Source organism: Malaclemys terrapin, chromosome 1 (assembly GCF_027887155.1).
Source record: "Malaclemys terrapin pileata isolate rMalTer1 chromosome 1, rMalTer1.hap1, whole genome shotgun sequence".
Taxonomy (NCBI): domain Eukaryota; kingdom Metazoa; phylum Chordata; order Testudines; family Emydidae; genus Malaclemys; species Malaclemys terrapin.
The window spans coordinates 302,544,507-302,564,226 of record NC_071505.1 but is presented as its reverse complement, the minus strand read 5'-3'; the positions used below and the strand labels follow the sequence as shown (position 1 = coordinate 302,564,226).

The 19,720-nt window shown below is 39.1% G+C and overlaps 2 protein-coding genes across 4 annotated transcripts in view; one reads left to right on the top strand and one right to left on the bottom strand.

Moving 5' to 3' along the window:
- Positions 1–19,720, top strand: part of NBEA (neurobeachin) — an 817,568-nt gene that overhangs the window by 562,933 nt on the left and 234,915 nt on the right. For all 3 annotated transcript variants that reach the window (XM_054015304.1, XM_054015305.1, XM_054015303.1), the window contains exon 41: positions 3,514–3,650. In XM_054015304.1, the coding sequence (XP_053871279.1) occupies positions 3,514–3,650 (137 nt within the window). The remainder of the gene's footprint in view (positions 1–3,513; positions 3,651–19,720) is intronic.
- On the bottom strand, positions 5,277–7,882 carry MAB21L1 (mab-21 like 1). The gene has a single exon (XM_054015306.1). The coding sequence runs from the start codon at positions 7,365–7,367 to the stop codon at positions 6,288–6,290; it is 1,080 nt and encodes a 359-aa protein (XP_053871281.1). The 5' UTR covers positions 7,368–7,882; the 3' UTR covers positions 5,277–6,287.

The following is a 19,720-nucleotide window of genomic DNA, read 5'->3' as shown; positions in this document are numbered from 1 at the left end:
ATAGTGAAACAGTGCAGGAAAACAGTTCCCGTTTTTCTAGAGCTCAGGTGGGAGCATCGTATTTTTAGTTGCAGTTTAACATGCATTAGGAGCAATATTTAGCAATATTCACTTTTGTAACTGCTTCCTAATACCCCACATATCATACTGGTATATCCTGGGAGGGTTCATTACTATGCGCGTTTTTATTACTATGACTGTGCTTGAAATGAATATTTGCTTCCAAACCAAAAGCACAGTTCTCCAATCCCAAAGGTTACTGGGTTCGATTGGTATCTGTAACTCGTTATCTCTCCAAAACGGAATGAGCCCATCAAACTCTGGCGTCAGGTGTGTCGGGCTATTGTTTCACTAGATGGTCGGTTGTGTTTTGGAAAAACCCAAAGCTTCCAGATAACTGGGTACCATATGGAAAATCTGCAGTATTTTGATTATGCCTTATGTAAACATTTTAATATCGGATCCTTAAAATCCAGAGACTGTCCCAAAGGGGATTAAAACATAATCCTCTCTCTCTATAGCTGTAGTGGATTAATTTCGTATTCTCTCAGTGGCTGGTTTGCTCCCTGAAGGCTACAACAAAAAGACTCAGTGCTCCTTAAACGTGCTATGGAATTGGAAGTTGTAATTGAAGATTTCCAAAGGACTAGTGTAAAAATGACACACTAATAAGACTGAATATTTCATTTTGTGTCGTCTTCGGGGGGAGGGAGGAGAGACGGCTGCAGGAATTTTAAAATCTATTTTCCCTGTAACAAAATAAGAAATCCCTTACACCTTATTCAGAGGAAGCCCTCATCCTTTCTTTGGAAGGAAAAATATTTAATAAAAATGACCCGTTTTCCTTAGAAAGTACAATAACGGTTATTCGTAACAGTATTTGCATAGCTCACTTGTATTACGTTTCTACAAATGTAGAATGTCGTTTGAATACAGCTGCACTATTTTTGGGTCAAAATCACGTTATCATTTAAGGAGCTCTGAGTCTTTCTCTGGAAAAAAAATCTGAAATTCACTGATCCCTGAGTTAAATCACAGTCTTGGAAGTGAACCCCTCCTGCCTTGTAGCACCAGGATATGAAAGAGAGAGAGAGAGTGTGTGTGTGTGTGTGTGTGTACACTCTCACACAGTCACACACGTACCCGTAGGAATCTACTCACGATGTTCGCCTATTGTCCTTATAGATTTCTTGTTATAGGCTTTGGCCTTTTGACCATTAAATACTAGTAACTTTGTTTTTATTTTATTCACATAACACCAGGGAAAGAGAGGTAATTGGATTAAACAGATGATCTTCCTTCTGGGATTCAGTAAGGCCCACTAACGCCTCCTTAAAATGATAGAATATCAAGTTGTTTCCAATATGCATCATCTTAACGCAGTTTTCTTTTAGCACAAAGGCCCGTAAACCCATTGCTGTGTGTATAGCATAATGAGTAGGGAGGGCAACACGGCTGCTCTGGTGGTACTGTTGGGTAAGGGTTAAAAGAGGGGTGGGAATGGTCTGTTTAAGAGGGCAAGTGGTTCTGCAGGGCAGGGAGCTGCTGTCCGTATAGATAGATCCGCCTTCTATAAACACAAAGAAGAGGAGCCTAGGGAATAGAAACCCAAATCCACTTGTAATCGTACAACAGAATCGGGCATAATTACTTGAGCAACCTAGATTAAGATTGATGAGCCTTTAAAGCGCCGTTGCAGATCGATCACCCTGCCCTTTGCAGAGAGGCCAGGTTTCCTAGCGGAGCGGCGCGGCGCGGCTCGGCTGGGCTCGGCTCCCACAGCAGAATAACGGAGAGAAGATGGAGGCTAAAAGGGAACATGAGCAAAGCAAACCCGCGGCATGTGATTCACATCAGCTGACTGGAGTCAAGAGGCTACACTGCTTTATTAGGAGATAGAAAACAATAAAATGAAGAAAAACTAGAGTTTGTATCAATATTATCTAGCCTGCCACACTGGGCTGCTGAAAGCTGTCAGGGAAACAGTGAGTTTTAGATTCCCTCTTGTACACACAATAATCCGTGCCTTCCCCTTCGTTTATTTTGCAAAGGAAATGACAATACATTGTGCAATACAGTCTCAAATTGGGTGTTTCACCTGACAGTTAGATGCGTTGATACACGACTAAGTTGAGCTAAGTGAGTAATGTGAAGTGTTGCCTACACCATCTGATTGTAAGTGTGTGTGTGTGTATGTCAACTATTGTGGGAGGAGAAGATTTTACCGGTGCCTGTTAGCCTTGGTGCTGTTGTGCAGAGCAAGCCCAAAGCTTGTCCTGTCCGTGCCAGTGTGCCGAAACACCACTCACCCCAGCGAGTCTAGTCAGTGCCTGGGGATTGCAATTGGAAATACAGCAGGCTGGTGGTCACTTGCACGCTATCCCGATTTTTGTACAGAACATTTTAACTGCATAAATATGACCAGGATCTTTTTTTTTTTTTACATTGAAATGAATAGCTTTTAAAAGGGGTATCTATAAAATATCTTGGTTTCACTGAGTTTCCAAAATGTCGAGTAAGCCTTTATTACTTATACCTCATGTGTCTAGATATAGATTTCCCCTGCAAGTTAGTTGTGAACTGTAAGAGAATGTTATATTTAATCTATTTTTGTTTAAAATAAGTGAGCTTCCTAAATCACATTAGCAGTTTAACGCAGATTTACTGAATTCGGATTAAAGATCAGTGCCTCTTTGTATTAAAGCAGAAATGATTTCCTAAAATTAAAACCTCCCACAGTGCGCCGTAAAGGCTGGCAGTTAGAATACAAATTACCCCACCCCCATTCCTCAATACACACACGGCTCGCAAAGAATTATATTTTGTGTAAAATGTTTTGGTAACATTATTTTTAAAGTTCTTAGCGATGAGACATTGAAATAATCTTGCTGGAAAGGTATAAAAGGTTGGGTGCTGCTTTTGGAGACATCACGTGTGGCTATTTGTTTTTCTTTTGTGATGTCTTCTGTTTTAAGCTGTAGACTCGGAGTTAACACTAATGAAAGGGAATGTTTTCGGCTTCTATAAAAGTACAGACGCCTGTATTTGCTTTTCCCAGGGAAGCGCAGATAGCTAGAGATGAATCCCCAGACTTTGTGGAAACTATGAGCTTTTGGGACTCCCTTCGCCTGAACCGGCTGACCCTGTTTATTGAGAACTATATGTAACGTGTCACTGCTACTTGCAACCTCCTGTATCTAAACAGTGTTAGCGTTAATCAGGAATAAGAGGGTCACGAAAGGAGAAGGAACCCGCTTCTGAGGGCAGTAATTTTTCATTCTAGCCCCCCCTGAATTTTGGTCATTGATTCATCTCGGAGTCTCACCCTACAGCTCACAAACTCTTGTCAGACTATTCAGGAGAGAGCAGAGTGGTGAGCACTGGCAAGAAAGACATAAAGCAACTTACAAATGGACTTTATTAGGCGGATTGTTGGGTGCCTGCATTCAGTAAGGAATGGGGGAGGGCCGGCTGCAGTTGCTACGGCCTGACGCCCCTGCCCTTGTCTTGCAGGCCCGGTGGTTCTCAGTACGCCGGCACAGCTCATCGCCCCTGTGGTAGTGGCCAAAGGTACCCTCTCCATCACCACCACGGAAATCTACTTCGAGGTGGATGAGGATGATCCGGCCTTCAAGAAGATTGACCCCAAAGTGAGTAGAGTGCGTTTCCTCGTGGGCTGGGTGTGTTTACCGTCTGCATTGTCTGAACGCGATTTATATGTTAAACACTGCCCAGAGAACATAATCGGAACGCACATCCTAGGGTGCGGAAGGTCCCTCCCCCCCCCCCCAACGCCTCTTACTCCTGTGGGCTTTTACTGTGTTTTATTAAAAAGCGAAATGTATTAATGACGGCAAATCCTCTATTACTTACAGCGTGCACATTTTTAACAATCTTTCTCTGAATGCCTTTGTATGAACATGGGCAGATTTAGCAGTTAAGCCAATTGCTCTGAAATCCCTTGAGGTAACAGCGGTCCCAGACTGCGGTCCCCTAAGACACAGTGATGGGCTTTTCTCTTGTAGTGGATTTTATAGAATCCCTTTATTTCAAGAACGTTAGTTTCCAAATAGGAAAATGCTGCATGTTTTAATACATGTTATCTGTTCAAATACTGAAATTAATAGTCTCTTTCTGAGAAAGAAAATGGCTATCGTGGGCCTGAGCACAAGAGCTGATTCTTGGGAAATATCTAATTTTTTGCATTGTTTAATATTACGAAACACGTTGACAGCTGCAAGAGAAGTAGATCCAATCAGTTTAAGAACGATTTACATATATTTGACCTGTATTAGCGTTGAGAATAAAAATTTGAATCCGATTTTTTTTAAAGTCGAGCATACATGTGGTGGGGGATTGTTATAGAGATCTATAGGTCACCGTTCTGACATGTAGTTTATACTTATTAATATTGCTTTTTATTCTCTATACATTCACAAAACAATTTTACAAGTTTCTTAAGTAGGGGAGAAAAAATAGGAGATACTTTTAAAGTCACTCCAATATTGTTTCTTTCAAAAAGACCTTCACTGTAAATGATTTCCAATGATAACTTTTTAAAAATGCAGTTATCACTTTTGAAAACGTGTTTTAATAAAGTGGGTTTTCTATTGAGGAATAATGTCTGACATTGAGGAACGTGCTCGTAGGACTAAATAAAAAAAGATTCTTGCGCAATAGCCATTGTAACGGTTTCACTAATACCTGCCCACTATGAGTTCTTACAACTGGACATTATATCGGCAATTTGCCTAGTTCAGCACTTGTTGACTATTAAAATACTAAGTAAATTATATACGTTGCTATTTTTGGTGTATATTATTTTGTATTTTAATCTTAAAATACTTCAAGGAAATATATGTTCTGAATAATCATATGCTGGAATATGACCAGACAATTTGTGATCACTTACAGTTTTATGGGTGTGCACATGCTATTCTCTCTGAATACCCTCTGAACACAGGGAGTTGATTTCTACAGATGCAACTTGCAATCTTGTTACATCCATAGTGGATTTGTAGGTCGGAAGTTATATTGTTCTTCATTTTATTGCTACTGGCTTGACCCCTTCACCTGTAAATTCTGCTTTCTTCTTTATTACTACTTGCTCCAAAATATTGATTTTTGTCAGGACTCAGACTCATTGCTCATTCAGTAGCCTTTGCTTCAGTGCTATGTTTTGTTTCCTCAGTACTGTTCAAAACCATGCAGAAACATTAACCTAGTACAGTACAGTGAATCTTTCAAAAGTAAATTTATTTTCTGATGCCTGTAGAAAGTGTTGCTCTGTTAATTACCACACGAAATTGTGGTGCATATGATATACCAACATTTTCTTCTCCTACAAAACTAGTCAGTAGGAAAAGGGCTGCTCCCTTATGATTTGCAAAACATTACATTGGCCTGATTTTCAAATAGAAAACTTGATGCAGTTTTGAAACGCTTAACAATATTTATTTTACTTCATTTATTAGCTTGTAATTAAATAAAATCAGCAACAGAAATTAAAATCTAAATCACAAAAAGTCATTATCCAGTGTATTTCAAGTGCATTTTTCAAATATATAATTCCAATATTCAAGCGTTATTATATAAGCAGAATCCAAATTTCTTTTGAATATATTTAAATAACATTTCAAGTATATTTATGGAATGTTAGAAATAGAACAAGCAATATATATGAAACGAAAAATGTAAACTTTCAAGTTCAGACACTTCAAAAGACAGTTAACAAAAGTACCATGATAAAATCTACCTTTTTAAATGGTATCTTCTTTAGCAGAAAATGTCCTGAAGTATCCGAAATGGCAATTTAACTTCTGTTCACCAAATCACAAAACACCAACATCCACAATTTCAAAGACAATGTGAGATCACAATATTTGATACAAATTAAAATGTACATTAGGGTTTTGTTCAGATGGCATATCCAAATAGCTTTTACTCACAGAGGGATTTACATAAAAATACCGGGTTTTTGTTATAATCCATTGGTGCCGTTTCTAGGCAGAATGGTCACAATCATGTTAAATTACAGCCGAATTTGTTTCCGGGTGTTAAGATACATTTTTCAGGGGGAATTTCAAAACTGTGATGAAGACATGTCATAGTGTTTGTTGTTGTGAGTGTGTGTGTGTCTGTGTGTGTGAAGAGCCTAAGCAATATTCCTTTTAAAGAGAATAATATCAGCATTCTCAAGTGGAAATATTTGACTTTTCGAACAGGAAGTTTAAGCTTTATCTGAAAATCAGAAGACTAATCGGTTAGGCCCATATTTTAATTGTCCTCTAAAGTTTTTCCAAACTTTTCGGGTTGGTGAGTATTTCCCTAGCCAGTCGCCAAGTTTGTTTGGCTGCATTTTCCAGGGCTGAATGAGGTTTTCCCTGAAACAGGTCTAAGTTGGGCAAGAAGTAATGTGGGCACCTCCTGCACTGAAGGCAGGAGATGAGTTGCAGTAAAATCCCGTTGAGCCGGTCGCCCAGGCAAGACTCGTCCCAGTCCGATTCACGGGGATGCTTTTCACACTCGTATGAAACCAGAGTCTTCATGTGATAATTATTCAGGGGTTGTCCCGGCAGTTCCAGATGACGATCCCGTAAGGTTTTGAGGATAGAGAGGCATTTCTTTCTGCAGCCGCCCATCTGCAGTCTGTTCTCCGCTTCTGCGAACTGCAACACCCAGGCATCGCTCTCGGCTGAACTCTGCTTGCCTGCTAGAGAGTGACACTCCTTGGATAAAAGGTTGAATCCTTCAGCTTTGACCTCTGCTACCCTGTTGGGTCCCGGCCAGGGGATGTGGGGAAGTGGCCAGTGGGCAGCACTCCTTGGCCAGATCCCTGTGCATTTAAAAGCCGGAGTGATCTGCACGACATATCTATCTCTGATTCTCAGTTTCACTTCACTCGTGTCAGCCACCATCTTTACCACATCTCTGTAACTGCATTTATCCACGGCTTGGGCCACCAGAGTCTGAAATCTGGACCGGATTTTGCGAGCAGAAAGGTAACCGGATGCCGTGATGAACTCCACCCAAAGGGACATGCTCCTCTTGCGCCCATCGCTTAACTTTAACACGGCGCAGCCCGGCAAAGAGCCGTCGTCCACAAAGTTGAAAACTCCCATTTGGTTCAGATAAAGGACCACCTCAAACTCTGTGGGAGAAATGACCTCCAAGCCCTCATAGCGGTTGTCCATCTCGTTCAAAGAGCTGATGAAACGGGGCTCCTGCACCTCCACTTCCTTTAGTACGTCCGAAACCACTTTGCAGACTTCTCGGATAGTTTTGGCGATGGCGGCTTTCCTGGCTTGGCATTTCTCGTTGTAGTATTTATTCAGATGATACACCAGCTTGGCCTGGGCCGCGATCATATTGGGGCAGAGATCCGGATTGTATACCGGAGTCTCGCAATAAGCTGTGGGATCCAATGCGGCTGCTAAGGCTGGAGCCAACTTCAGAGGGGAAACAGGCTGCAGCGCTCTGAAACGTAACAAATGTCTTTCAAAATACGCGGTGGCAACTGCTGCTCAGATGCTCTCTTCCTGCCTTTTGAGATCAGCCGCCTCGAAGGGGGGAGCGATATTTTTCTTTCCTTTCTTTTTTTTAAAGGATCATTGAGTGAGAGCAAAGCATTGAGATCGGCACTTCCCCAGCAGCAATAAAAACAAAAGTTGAACTGAGACACAGCAAGGCTTCCAGTAGTCAAAATAATAAACCCTCTTCGTGTGTATTTATGTTTTCCTGTAGAAATCACTGTGTGGGTGCAGGGTTGTTAATCAGATGGTGGAAAAAGTGCAGGGTGTCGGTGTGTGTGTGTGTAAGGAGAAGCTGGCTGTTGGTTAGTATAAGAGCCCAGATGCTCTCGTGTGGAAATTATAAAGGCAGGGCCAGGCAGGCGGGCGGCCAATCGCCACTGGTCTCGTCACTGCAGCCTCCTTCAGCTCAAACCCGGCTAATTAATCCGTCTCTTGGCTATATATACATGTATATATGTACACACCAACTAAAGGTAGGCGGCTGCTGGCAGAAAACCACCCAAGCCACCTATACATTTGGAAATCAAGAAGAATCTCTGGCTTTTTGGTGTAACTTGAAGTGTATTGATGTTTTGAAAGGACTTGGCAAAACTGTGGTGTTCTGCACTAAATCTCTGTTTGTCTCCTTAAGGCTGAAATGTGAATGCAGGTGTATTAATGGACATCCATCAACTAGTGAGCTATATACGGGGCTTTACTCTTTAAAGAACAGATACGTAAATTCATTAATTCGCTCTTGGCGACAAATCATGGTGTCCTTTTCTCCTGATAGTTGTCTGTAATTGCAGGTCAGAAGATTTCCTCTCATGAATTGGCCAGTGTATAAGGCCATAGATTCTCGGCAATGTAGTGTTTGCAGGAATAAAATATTACACAGCACCCGCTAATTAAATTGTTTTAAAGCATGTTCTGACGGGGTATAATCGATTTTAAGGTTATGCAGATATTGCATTCTCTCTGCCTGTTTTTTTAAATATATATTTGTAACGTATGAAGGAAATCTTGCTAAACGCATCTAACAGTTTATTTTCATATTCCGTCTCAGAAGTAGCAGATACTTAGTGTAAATCTTATTTATTAGTGCTTAGCTTCATTTTTATATTGGATATGTCTCCAGTATATTGCAACGCCATATATGTTCAGATGCCTTTCTGGACATCGTTGCAAAATAAATATCTATTCATCCCCTTATCTGGACAGTCTATTTTAATGTGAACTCTATTTGCAAGCTGTGTTTTAATAAATGTGCACACGGGAGGGACATTAGCGAGTGCAGACATGCTGGTAGACAAGTAATCTGCCAGTTTGGGTTTTCGAGTGTGTGATATAGAATTAAACAAATTTCTTCTTTAGTATCTTAAGTTTCAGTAATCGGTCCTCCTGTTTGCAAATATTGGAACGACAAACATATTTCGCAGCATCTTCCGTGCTTTCCTTTAAGAAGAAACAAGGTTTATATTTATAGCACACGCTTTTTCCTCTAGTGTCTTTAAGAAATTGTAATTTATTACTCAGATTCTTAATTTTTAAATTTACTGGCCCTTGAAATTATTTTCTAAGAAACATCTATCGTCTTGCAGAGAGATGTCTTACGTGCCATTAACGTTTTCCCGTCACTAACCTATTAATGCGGCAAAGTTTGTATCAAAGGTGTAGAAGAGTTCATTTTGTACTTTGCTTGCTCGATGTAGCGTTAGTGCAGACGCTCCTGTATTTCGGGGACTATTAATCCAGATGAAGAATTTGGTGGGCGTCTGTAACTTTCTACGCACGAATAAAATGAAACCGGGGTTGTCTTTAGACTCCTATCCCAGTAACTGCAGACATCAGCTCACCCTTAAGTGGCTTTCCCCTTCTCAATCGCATCCTAATGTGCCCGCAGCACGTTCTTGCTATTTTTATAAGGGATGGCTACTTTCCATATTCTTCAGCTTTCTTCACTTCATCCAAAGTGTCATGTCCAGGGGACGAAAACCGGGCTGGTGAGCAGGCAGGCTCTGACCGTCTGCTGAGCGGGCTGGGTATTATTTCCAGTTTTAGCCATATAGCTTGGGAGCAGAATGCTTTGCCCCGGTGCTCTCTCAACAACTGCGCTTTGAAAATAAGAAATCCCCAAGAGGCCACTCTCCCGGGTCCGAGAGCCTGACGCTGCTGCGGCTCTGTGGCCTGGGAGGGGGGCGCGCAGCTCATTCTGCAAGTGGAGGAGGCGGGAGCGGAGCTGCTGCCTACTGCAGCCCAGGGAATGGGTCGTTCAGCTGCCCCCAGTTCATCCCTCACATCACAAACCAATGTATCGCTCCTCGTCTCCACACACGCGGTCGTCCCTCTGCCCTCCCCAAACACTGGTACATGCCCTGGCCTAATTCGGGGGGCAGAAGATGCTTTCTGATCATCGCTGCCTCCTGCTGCGATTATGTTTAGTGCCCCCCTGTTCGCATCCTGGTGGCGGTGGTTGTGTATTCGCCTCTCCCCTCGGCGCTACTAGCCCCTCCACTAATATGTAGAGTTTCAACTTTAATGCGCCAATGTAACTCGTAGCTGTGTGTGGGGGAGAGAGAACACCCCGCTATTACGAAGAAGCCTGAGGTCTTTATGCACAGTAAGGGTAATGCAAGCGCTGCATGTGCCGCAATCCCTACCCCCATGTGTATTGGCTATACAATCCACATGTGGCCAGGTGGACCCGGCTGCACGGATGGAGGACCCCATCCTACCCACCTCGCTCAGGTCAACCCCCATCGGTTCCGAGGAGAGTTTCTTGTGAACAGAGGCTGCAGCGGGAACAGGCACAGACATGCTTGGGGGTGGGGGAGATTCCCAGACGCTCCATTCTGCCTAATTGCTTCCAAAGGCCCGATCCAGCTCCGTTGAGGGCGGTGGCCAATCTGCCTTGAATCGGAGGGGGAGCAGGTCCGAAGTGAAACCGTAGGCAGGCTTTTTTTGGTGCATTTGAGTGCTCTTTAACCGTCTCTGGTACTTGCGGGGGGAAAAGCCCTGTGCGAAGCTGCAGGGAAATTTGTAGGCCAAGTCGACCTATTCCGACAAAGTGAAGTCAGCTCCCGGCGATTTCCTTAGTAAGAAAAATGAACTTGCTGAATTGTTTTTTACTCCATCTCGTTCCCCCATTGGGCATCTGGATCTGACAATAACCAGCACAAAAGAACAGGCAGATCTGTTATCACTGTTACTAAGTAGCTGCCCCAAAATATTAATCCTGGCTGGCATGGGACACAGTGACATCTTTTAGACATTGAAAATGTAAAAATAATTGACTTCGTTTTTGTTTGACTCTGTTTCCACACAATTAAAAAATAAATCCTTCCGGTGGAGTTTAGACATCATCATTGTTTAAAACCGAAAGTTAAACACTTCAGACAAAGGCATGTGTTTTCCTCCATCCTTGTCATGGTAACTGCCGCTTTCTGGGGAGATGACACAAACTCCAAAGTCCTTCCATTTAATTTAGTTCATCTGCCAACTAATTCAATTAAATTAAAGTTATATTTGAGAGAGAGAGCGATTTTTGCCATTTCTAAAAACAAAATAATTTCTTGAACTTTCAGCCAGTGTGCTAATTTGCTAATTATTTAGTACAATCTGTTAAAAAAATTAAGGTTGTATCTTTCCTGAATCAAAAGTTTTAAAATAAAATGTAAAGGTTTACCTAAAAGCAAGTGAGCAATTTACATAATTATGTTTAGTAGTTACATTTTGGTGATTATTGCAAATATGTAAAAACATAACATTGAATGTTACATAGGTTGTGTTTATTATTAAAGCCTGCCATTAATTTCATTGCACCAGTTTAAAGTTTTATCCATGAATGAAGGAATGAACCCCTTAATTGTTGGCCTGGTAAAATCTGTTCATTTTAGGAATGTCTTCTGAGCATTTATCTGAGTTTATTCACTTTGCAATCCTATATTTAAAATGGTTTTAGTAAATTATAAAACTATAGAGTAGGTTTTTCTGTCACTCAGTTTTATTTTTAGAGATAATGAAGAGTGAGATTAAAATCATCTCATTAAAATGATGATTGATCATTTGTGATGTTAGGAGTTGGAGGCCTATGAAATAAAGAGAGGTAAGTTTTCCCAAATTACTGTTTTCTAGGTATGTTTTCCTAATTACTTAGGTCTACCCACTACTACCACATCTGCTGGAAACGCATTTTACATTTAGACATTTCAAAATGTATTGCTTACGCAGTCTTATTAGCCAAAAAGCCCAATTGTGTTGAAAAATGTGTGAATACAGGGATTCTGTGTTTCAGTAAACCTAATTTGAAAATTTCAGTTGCCAGATCATAAATTTCAGCAATACTGTTCTTTCATGTGGAAAAAAAGTATAGGTTAGCTAGAATGTACAAGCACATATGTTAAGTGCTTATATTGATATTTCTTTGTATCTCTTCTTATATAATAGTTGTGATTCTACACACAACTATTCATGAATGTAAACTTTTATTTTTTTAATATCTGTTTATTGCGTTAGAGAAAGAAAAAGAATATGAAGTTGAGTTTATTAAATTATTTATCCCTGCTGCTGGAGTAGGTTTGAAGGCTGATTTGAACGTATCTGATTTCTTGGCTCTTAATTTTTTTTAATGCACCCTGTCTATTTTATCTGTATCATCCTGCCAGCCACAATACATTTATGTTTTTACAGTAGAGAAAGTGGACACACATTTTTAAAGGGTTTGCTTTAGATGCCACTTTATATAAAATCAGATAGGAAGAATCTTTTCTTGTAATATAACTTGAAGGTACTTTATTATGTATTTATTTATTTACTGTTGACTTCTTTTTCAAACATAGGAATGAATAAAGAGTAAATTTAAAAAGGAAAAAGTTCCTATAGCTTCCCCAAAAGTTTCATGTTAATGACAATAATACTCATGATTATATAGTAAATAGGTTTTATATATGAATGTATGTATACAAATATTTTCTCTTTTATTATATTAAATGGTATGCAGTTTTGTGCAGAGCCTTATAATAATTATCTTTTGAGATGAAAAATAATCAGTTAGAATTGAATGTTTACAGTACAAGCTATTCATTACAATTGTGACTGCTAAAGAACCTTAATAGCACAATTTGATGCATTATTCCCCTTACTAAAAAATAAATTTTTAGAATGAATATAAATTATCTTGTCAGTACTGGAGTTTGTCATCCTGGAAATTACAGAAAAAAATGTTAAAATTTAAAATGTCACTGTTTTGTATGTTCTTATGTAAAAACAACTACTAATTTGTTTTCTCTATCATTTTATATTTCAAGAGCAAACACACATTTTGCACAACTGCAGGTTGCACTTTTCGCTGGAAACTGCAAACATTTTCATATAGGAGAAATGCATTGTATTATTTATTTGGTTCATTTCTATATCAGCTTCATCAAAACCAGACATTTCTCAGTACACAGGATTTTATTTAAGCAATCCAACACTGATTTTTTTTAAAGGTTTCCTACTTTAAGAATGCTCTTTTCTGCTGAACCCAGGGAGGAATATGGAATCAGTAGGGATTAGCGCCTTTTAATCTACTACATCTGTAGTGGGTCATCCAACACTGCAGAATTCTCATTACTGTTTCATGGTGTATATGATTAAGCAACTGAAAGAATTCAGCACTGACCTTGAGAATAAAGCTGTATGTGTTGGATGAGCAGCTTCCAATGACTGCATGTCTAAAATAACCTTTCCTCTTGATCATTTATATTTTTGAAATTTACTGTGTGATGGAAAGACCAAAGGAGTAGAGAATGTAAGTAAATCAAAATCAAAGTGCAGTAACATTTAAAAATGTATAATTGTGTATATTATGACATTACTCTGCTTGTGTATTCACCTTCTGTGGTTTGCTAAACATCTATTAGTCTAACCCAAATAAGAGAACAGTGTTACAGGAACATAAATACCCTTGTCACAGGTATTTTGTAAAATTGTTTTTACATCGGCTAGCAAACATAAATCACGTATTTTTCATAGGTGCTAAGAATCTGCAACTCCCGTGTAGAGGCCAATGGAAACTGCAGGTGCTCAGCATTCCTAAAAATCAGACAAAACGGCTATTAGTGCTCTATCTCTTTACCTACATTTTGTCATAGCCTGTGTTCATTGATATTTTTAATGCTGTCAATAATATGTGCATACCAAGTCATTCTACCTGGAGAATCAACCTGTTCTCCCTCACCTTGCAATATATAGGTCAAGTATGGTAACCCTCTCACTTAATCTAGATTTAGGCATAAGAATACATTCTCTACATATTTTAGTGGAGCCTTGAGAAACTGGTAATTCATTGTAGTATTTAGTGTATAGTTTCCACATTTTTTCCCCCAGAATAATGTGGATGCAGATGGCTGAGTGAATTGGTCATGAATGATAAATACATTTAATTGAACCTTAGGAAGACCCTGATTGTGCACATATACTTGCTTAACAGTAAATATGTGATTATTCTCATTGAAATCCAATGGGTCTTCTCAAGGTTTACAGTTAGGCCTTGATCCCACACAGAATTCCATGCTTAAATGGGATAATTTTTGAGAGTTAATTCCACATGAAATATGAAATGCACTATATCTAAAAATGTACCTGTGTGTCTTATATTTGTCTTGAAAAGCTTTTACATTCATATGTGATCATTGTTGTGGAAAAAGTATGTTGTGCCCAGTCCTCTCCTTTCTCAAGAAAAACTCCTGTTGATGTAATTAATCTCTACTGATGTCATTGAGGAGTTTTGCCTGAAACCAGCAGCGACACGTTGCCCACGTTTTAGCAAGATGCTCCCACAAAATTTCTTCCTTAGCCTGTTATAAGTCTCATGTACTAAAGGACGTGTGTGGGCGCACACATGCACACACTGTCACAAAGAGGCTTGGGGGATGTGATCTCATAAACATAAATTAAAAAGAAGCAGCGCCTCTTGACAAACATAGATATGAACAACTTGATGTGATTGTTGGAAACATTTATATTCTGTTCCTGAAAAATATGCTGAGTAATATTGGTTGTATAACAGTGTCCAGTTTATGTAATTTGAATAGCGATGAGATTAAAGGTCTTGTTAGAAAATACCTGACACTTGTAATCTGCTGCATTCTGAAGGCAAAAAACCCCGCCACCACTTCTGAACTAGTGGAGTAAAAGTCTCTCTAGAAGTATGATTTAGTATCTGGAGAGGAGGTGAATTCTATTAGGAGCAGTGAAATTACTCCAACCCTCCTTTAAAATTGGGAGTGCAATTTTAACTGGAGTACTAGAAATCCCCATGTCCATTGTCAGCACAGTATTGGGGTGGGGCCTACCGAAACAGGCCTTTTGTGACAAGGGACAATCTATGATATTTCGTCACACTCAATGATACATTTAAAAATCACCAAAAATAACAAAGATGAATTTATGTAGAGATAAAATGTATGCTATTAATTCAGAAATCAGGTATACAGTTCTTGAAGTGTGTGGTATTACCGAGCTACAGAAATTTCTACACTTTGTTGCTACTGAATAAAATTAGGCTATATTAGTATGAATGTATAATAATAGTATAATATATTAGTACATTCCAAAGTAAGAAAAAGCATTTGTAGCATAATTGATAAGACAGAAATAGTACTGACAAAGTTTTTTTCATAAGCTGAACAAACAAACAAAAATAACCATCTCACTAAGGTTTAAATGGTGCTGTGAATATAACTTTTATTGTTTTACGTTTTTATCTTGTTTATACTTACACATTGTGAAGTAACTTTTTCCCTTTTGTTGATGTGAACGTTAATGTTGTTTCCCTCTTCTTCAGAAACATAATATTTTCAGTTGATCTGAAATAATTAATTCATACAAATTAAAAGAGAAACACTTATTAATTGAATCTCATTTCTTAAAACTGATTTTTGGGTTAAATTTAGTTCTCTTATGTAATGTGGCGTGGGGTACTCATAAATATTTTTACTCATTAAAGAAAAATAAAATGTAAATAACATTCTTTACTAAAGTTTTTGCTTGGTAATTGCAACAGTAATTTTAATGTTACGCATGTTTACAAGCCTATTAGGAGAAAAGTTATAGCAGTCTAAATGATTCTGAGTAATTTCCAGTAAATGTTTTACCATCCGTGCTTTTTTGTTCTCTTGTGCAAGTAATTTCTCAGGTATAGAAAGACTAACTTTGACCCGTGCATGTTTTTTTAATAAACTTGTAAAAGGAAACAGCTAATAAATACAGAATTCTTATTGGCACTAGGAAGTATATGTAAGTAATATCACATCAGCTAGATTGAGCCTTAATGCTTGCAATTTTCAACAGCACCTCAAGAGATTGCTCCTCAAATAAGTAAAAATAACGGCAAATATGTACAACAACAGTTGTCTCATTGTATTCATTGAGTGTGTTCATTATGTGTTATTAGTCTTTAATTGTGAGAATAAAACTGTATAACTGTTTATCTTGGCAAACCCATTACGTAGAGACTGTACCTTCCTTACAACTAGTGTGTGTATGTGTATTTTATTTCATTTCACATACACTTTTTTGCTAGGTTTCTTTTAGCAGTTTTGGTGTACGAGACTAAGGGAGTATTTTTCAGGTTAAATTTATTGCTAACTTAATCTACACTTGGTAGGCAAACTGCATATCTCAATGGAAAAAAAGATTTTTTTTTCCAGAAAATTCAGTACTTCATTTGTTTTGCTCACCACGCTGCATTAGCACAGTTCTCCCCTGTGTGCATCTGCTAGTGTACAATTTAGCCACGGGCATCTGTAGACCTTGTGGTGATCAGTATTGCAGGCAAAAGCCATATGTGTTTTAAATAAAAAAAATCTCTTTATTTCATTTGCTGTTTTAACTGGATGGATAACTTTTGTGCCTCAAGACAGAGGAAGAGAAAATACAGAAATAATTAATTGCCTCTATTCTTGAGGCAGTTTCGTTTTCCCTCTCCAATATGGAATGCTTGTCAGCTTTCCTGATAAATGACTGCATGTATTTGCATAGATTTTACATTAACACAAAAATTAGTTTTATTTGTGAAAAACTAGTTTACATAATAATGCAAAACCTAGCATTATGGATTATGTTGCCAAACCCAGAAAACTGTAGAGCATTGTAATTTACTTCTTCTTGCAAAGATATTTGTTAAGGTTAAGGCATTTTAGTGTGTAGTTTTTACTTTATATAGCTTTATTTTTAAAAAATCATCAGTTCAGGAACATTTAATGTTTATGTACCTTTTCTCTAGGCTTTCATAACTTTAATTATTGATGCTGGTATGAAGTGGACTTCTTTTTTAGAGCTTACATCCATACATTTGTTAGTAAAATAATCTTAAACACGAGTACATTTCCGAAATCTCATGTAACCGGTTTGATAAAAATCTTGTTGCAAGTTGTTAAATAGACACTAAGAACATGTTTTTAGTTTCTAATAATGCTATTAAAATCGTGCTCGATCAAGTATTCATAAAAGCTTTCAGCTATTGTATTCACTTGTATTCCAAGTGTGAGACCAATTTTTTTTCATACGTTCTAACCTGTCTGACATAAGTGACTGGACATTAGTGGTTTCAAGACACATTTATATACATCTCTCTGAAAACTGGGTTTTATCCACAATGTATTATTCCTATATATGGAATTTATGAACCAGTCTAAAACATCTTTGAAGAAAAGCATAGTATCCTAATTTTGAAAAAGATTTAGCCATTTTCATGTTTGTTCATATTAAAACTTTGTATCTTGTTGTTTAAAGACATCTGGTGATTGTATGATATCAGTGTGTTCCCAGTGTTGAAGAAAATGCAGATGTATCTCTTTTGTTACATCGTTGTGTATTACAAAAAGAAAGTCTTGCTCCTTATGAAGCATGCTATACTTACTGGCAACTTAAACTAAGCGAGTGCTTTTCTTTGCCACTTCTTGAATCTGGGACACCCTGGGTGCCAGCTGTCACTGCTCAGCTAATGATGACAAATGCCCCTCTCTATGCAGATTGCAGATCTTGTAGGCTGCTATGAAGGCAGGCAGATTACCTTTCTTCAGATAGTAACTTAACCTTTGAAACTCAAGTGTCAGAATGAAATTATTAGCCAGGAGAGTTTCAATATCTGTTTCTTTTATTAAAAAATGGGAGGAGGAGAGCTAAAATTTCAAACGGTGCCATAGAAGCTCATAGTCATAAATTGTTCATGCTTCTCTGCTGCTTTAAAAATAGGAAATTGACACCATTCTGCCTGTGAGCATTATATGCAGTTTGCCAGAATGAGTGCATGAGTTCTTAAACTGACCCTTCAGTTGTACTGTTAAATGGATATAGAGAGCCAATATTCTGCCATTGTTTATACCCGTGCAATCCCTTTGATGCACAGATGTGATTGAGGGCCAAATTTAGCCTCAGATATTTTAAATAAACCTTGATTATACTTAAATATTATGAAAAGCCATGGGGACACTTATTTATCTAATTAGTATTTCATGTGACCATTTCTAAACATATGATTCTGATTTAGGACCCACGTCAGCAAGGTACTTAAGCAAGTGCCTGACTTTAAGGACCTGAGTAGTGTTGTTGAGTTCAGTGGGACTACTCATGTACTTAAAGTTAAGCATATGTATATGTACATTGTTGAACTGAAGTCTTAGAGCTTAATTTTCCAGTGTAAACTTGAATGTTCTTAATGGAAACGAACATGAAAGAATTAATATAAAGTATCTCTAAAATGTCTTGACATTTTGTAATTTATGTTATAGGGGAAATGGGTTCACAGTGCTATAGAATGAATGAATAACACACTAGAGGCAAAAATAATATATCTATATATTTCTATATATCTTTGTGTATGTATACACACATGCATACATTCACACGTCTTTATATGAGTGTGTGCATATGTATATCCATATATTTGCATACTGGGGTGCATATGGATTTGTATATAGGAGTAAATGTGTGCGCGCACACACATATGTATAAACATTTGTATTTTTCTAGTTTACTTTCTATTAAAAGAATTAAAATATATTGGAAAACTCTTTAATGTGCACATTTCTTTTGCAGTAAAATCAATTTGTGTTGTGAACTATATTTGCCTGAGAATATTAAATTACCTCTGAATTGTCATGAATACTCTGAAAATGTATTAACCTACTGTAGTAAAAATATTTAAGCATTTTTTTACAAAATCTTTACATTATTAAAATTATGAGACAGTAGACAGTATATGGGAAATTACAGTAAACAGTTATGCTGAAGCATTTAGTAATAAGACCAATAACAGGAAAAGGGGACAGGTTAGAGAAACTGAGACATAAGCAAGAGAGAAAGAAAATGTGTGTTCAGTGTGAGGTTGGAATAGACCTACATTTAGAAAGTAAATGAGATGGGGATACTGAGAGAGGATACTATAAATCAGGGGTGGGCAAACCTTTTTGTCCGAGGGCCACATCTGGGAATAGAAATTATATGGTGGGCCATGAATGCTCACAAAATTGGGGTTGGGGGTGCAGGCTTTGTGGTGGGGCTGGGGATGAGAAGTTTGCCCTGTAGGAGGGTGCTCCAGGCTGGGATCGAGGGGTTTGGAGAGCAGGAGAGGGATCAGGGCTGGGGCAGGGAGTTGGGGCATGGGGAGAGGCTCAGGAGGTGCAGGCTCCGAGCAGCGCTTACCTCAAGCAGCTCCTGCAAGAAGTGGCATGTCCCTTCTCCGACTCTTACATGGAGGCATGGCCAGGCAGGTCTGCACACTGACCCCTCCGCAGGCACCTCACCTGCAGCTCCCATTGGAGTGCATAGGAGCCAGAGTGGGGCAATGCCGCGGCTTCCGGGAGCCACGTGGTACGGCCCCAACCCACTGCCCCAGCCGAAGCGGGGCCGAGCAGCGTAGTGCGACCTCCTCAGCCAGAGCGGGGCCGAGTAGCGTAGTGAGACTCCTCCCCCCCCTCCCCCCCCGCAACCCAGCGCCCCGTCCAGAGCGCCGGAATGGGACCGAGCTGCGTGGTGCAGCCCCCGACCCAGTGGCTCAGCCGGAGCAGGGCCAAGCCACATGATGCAGCCCCAACCCAACGCCCAGAATGGAGCATGCCCAGGCAGATCTGCACGCTGCCCCATCTGCAGACACCTCCCCTGCAGCTCCCATTGGAACGTGTAGGAGCCAGAGTGGGGCCATGCCGTGGCTTCCAGGAGCCGCA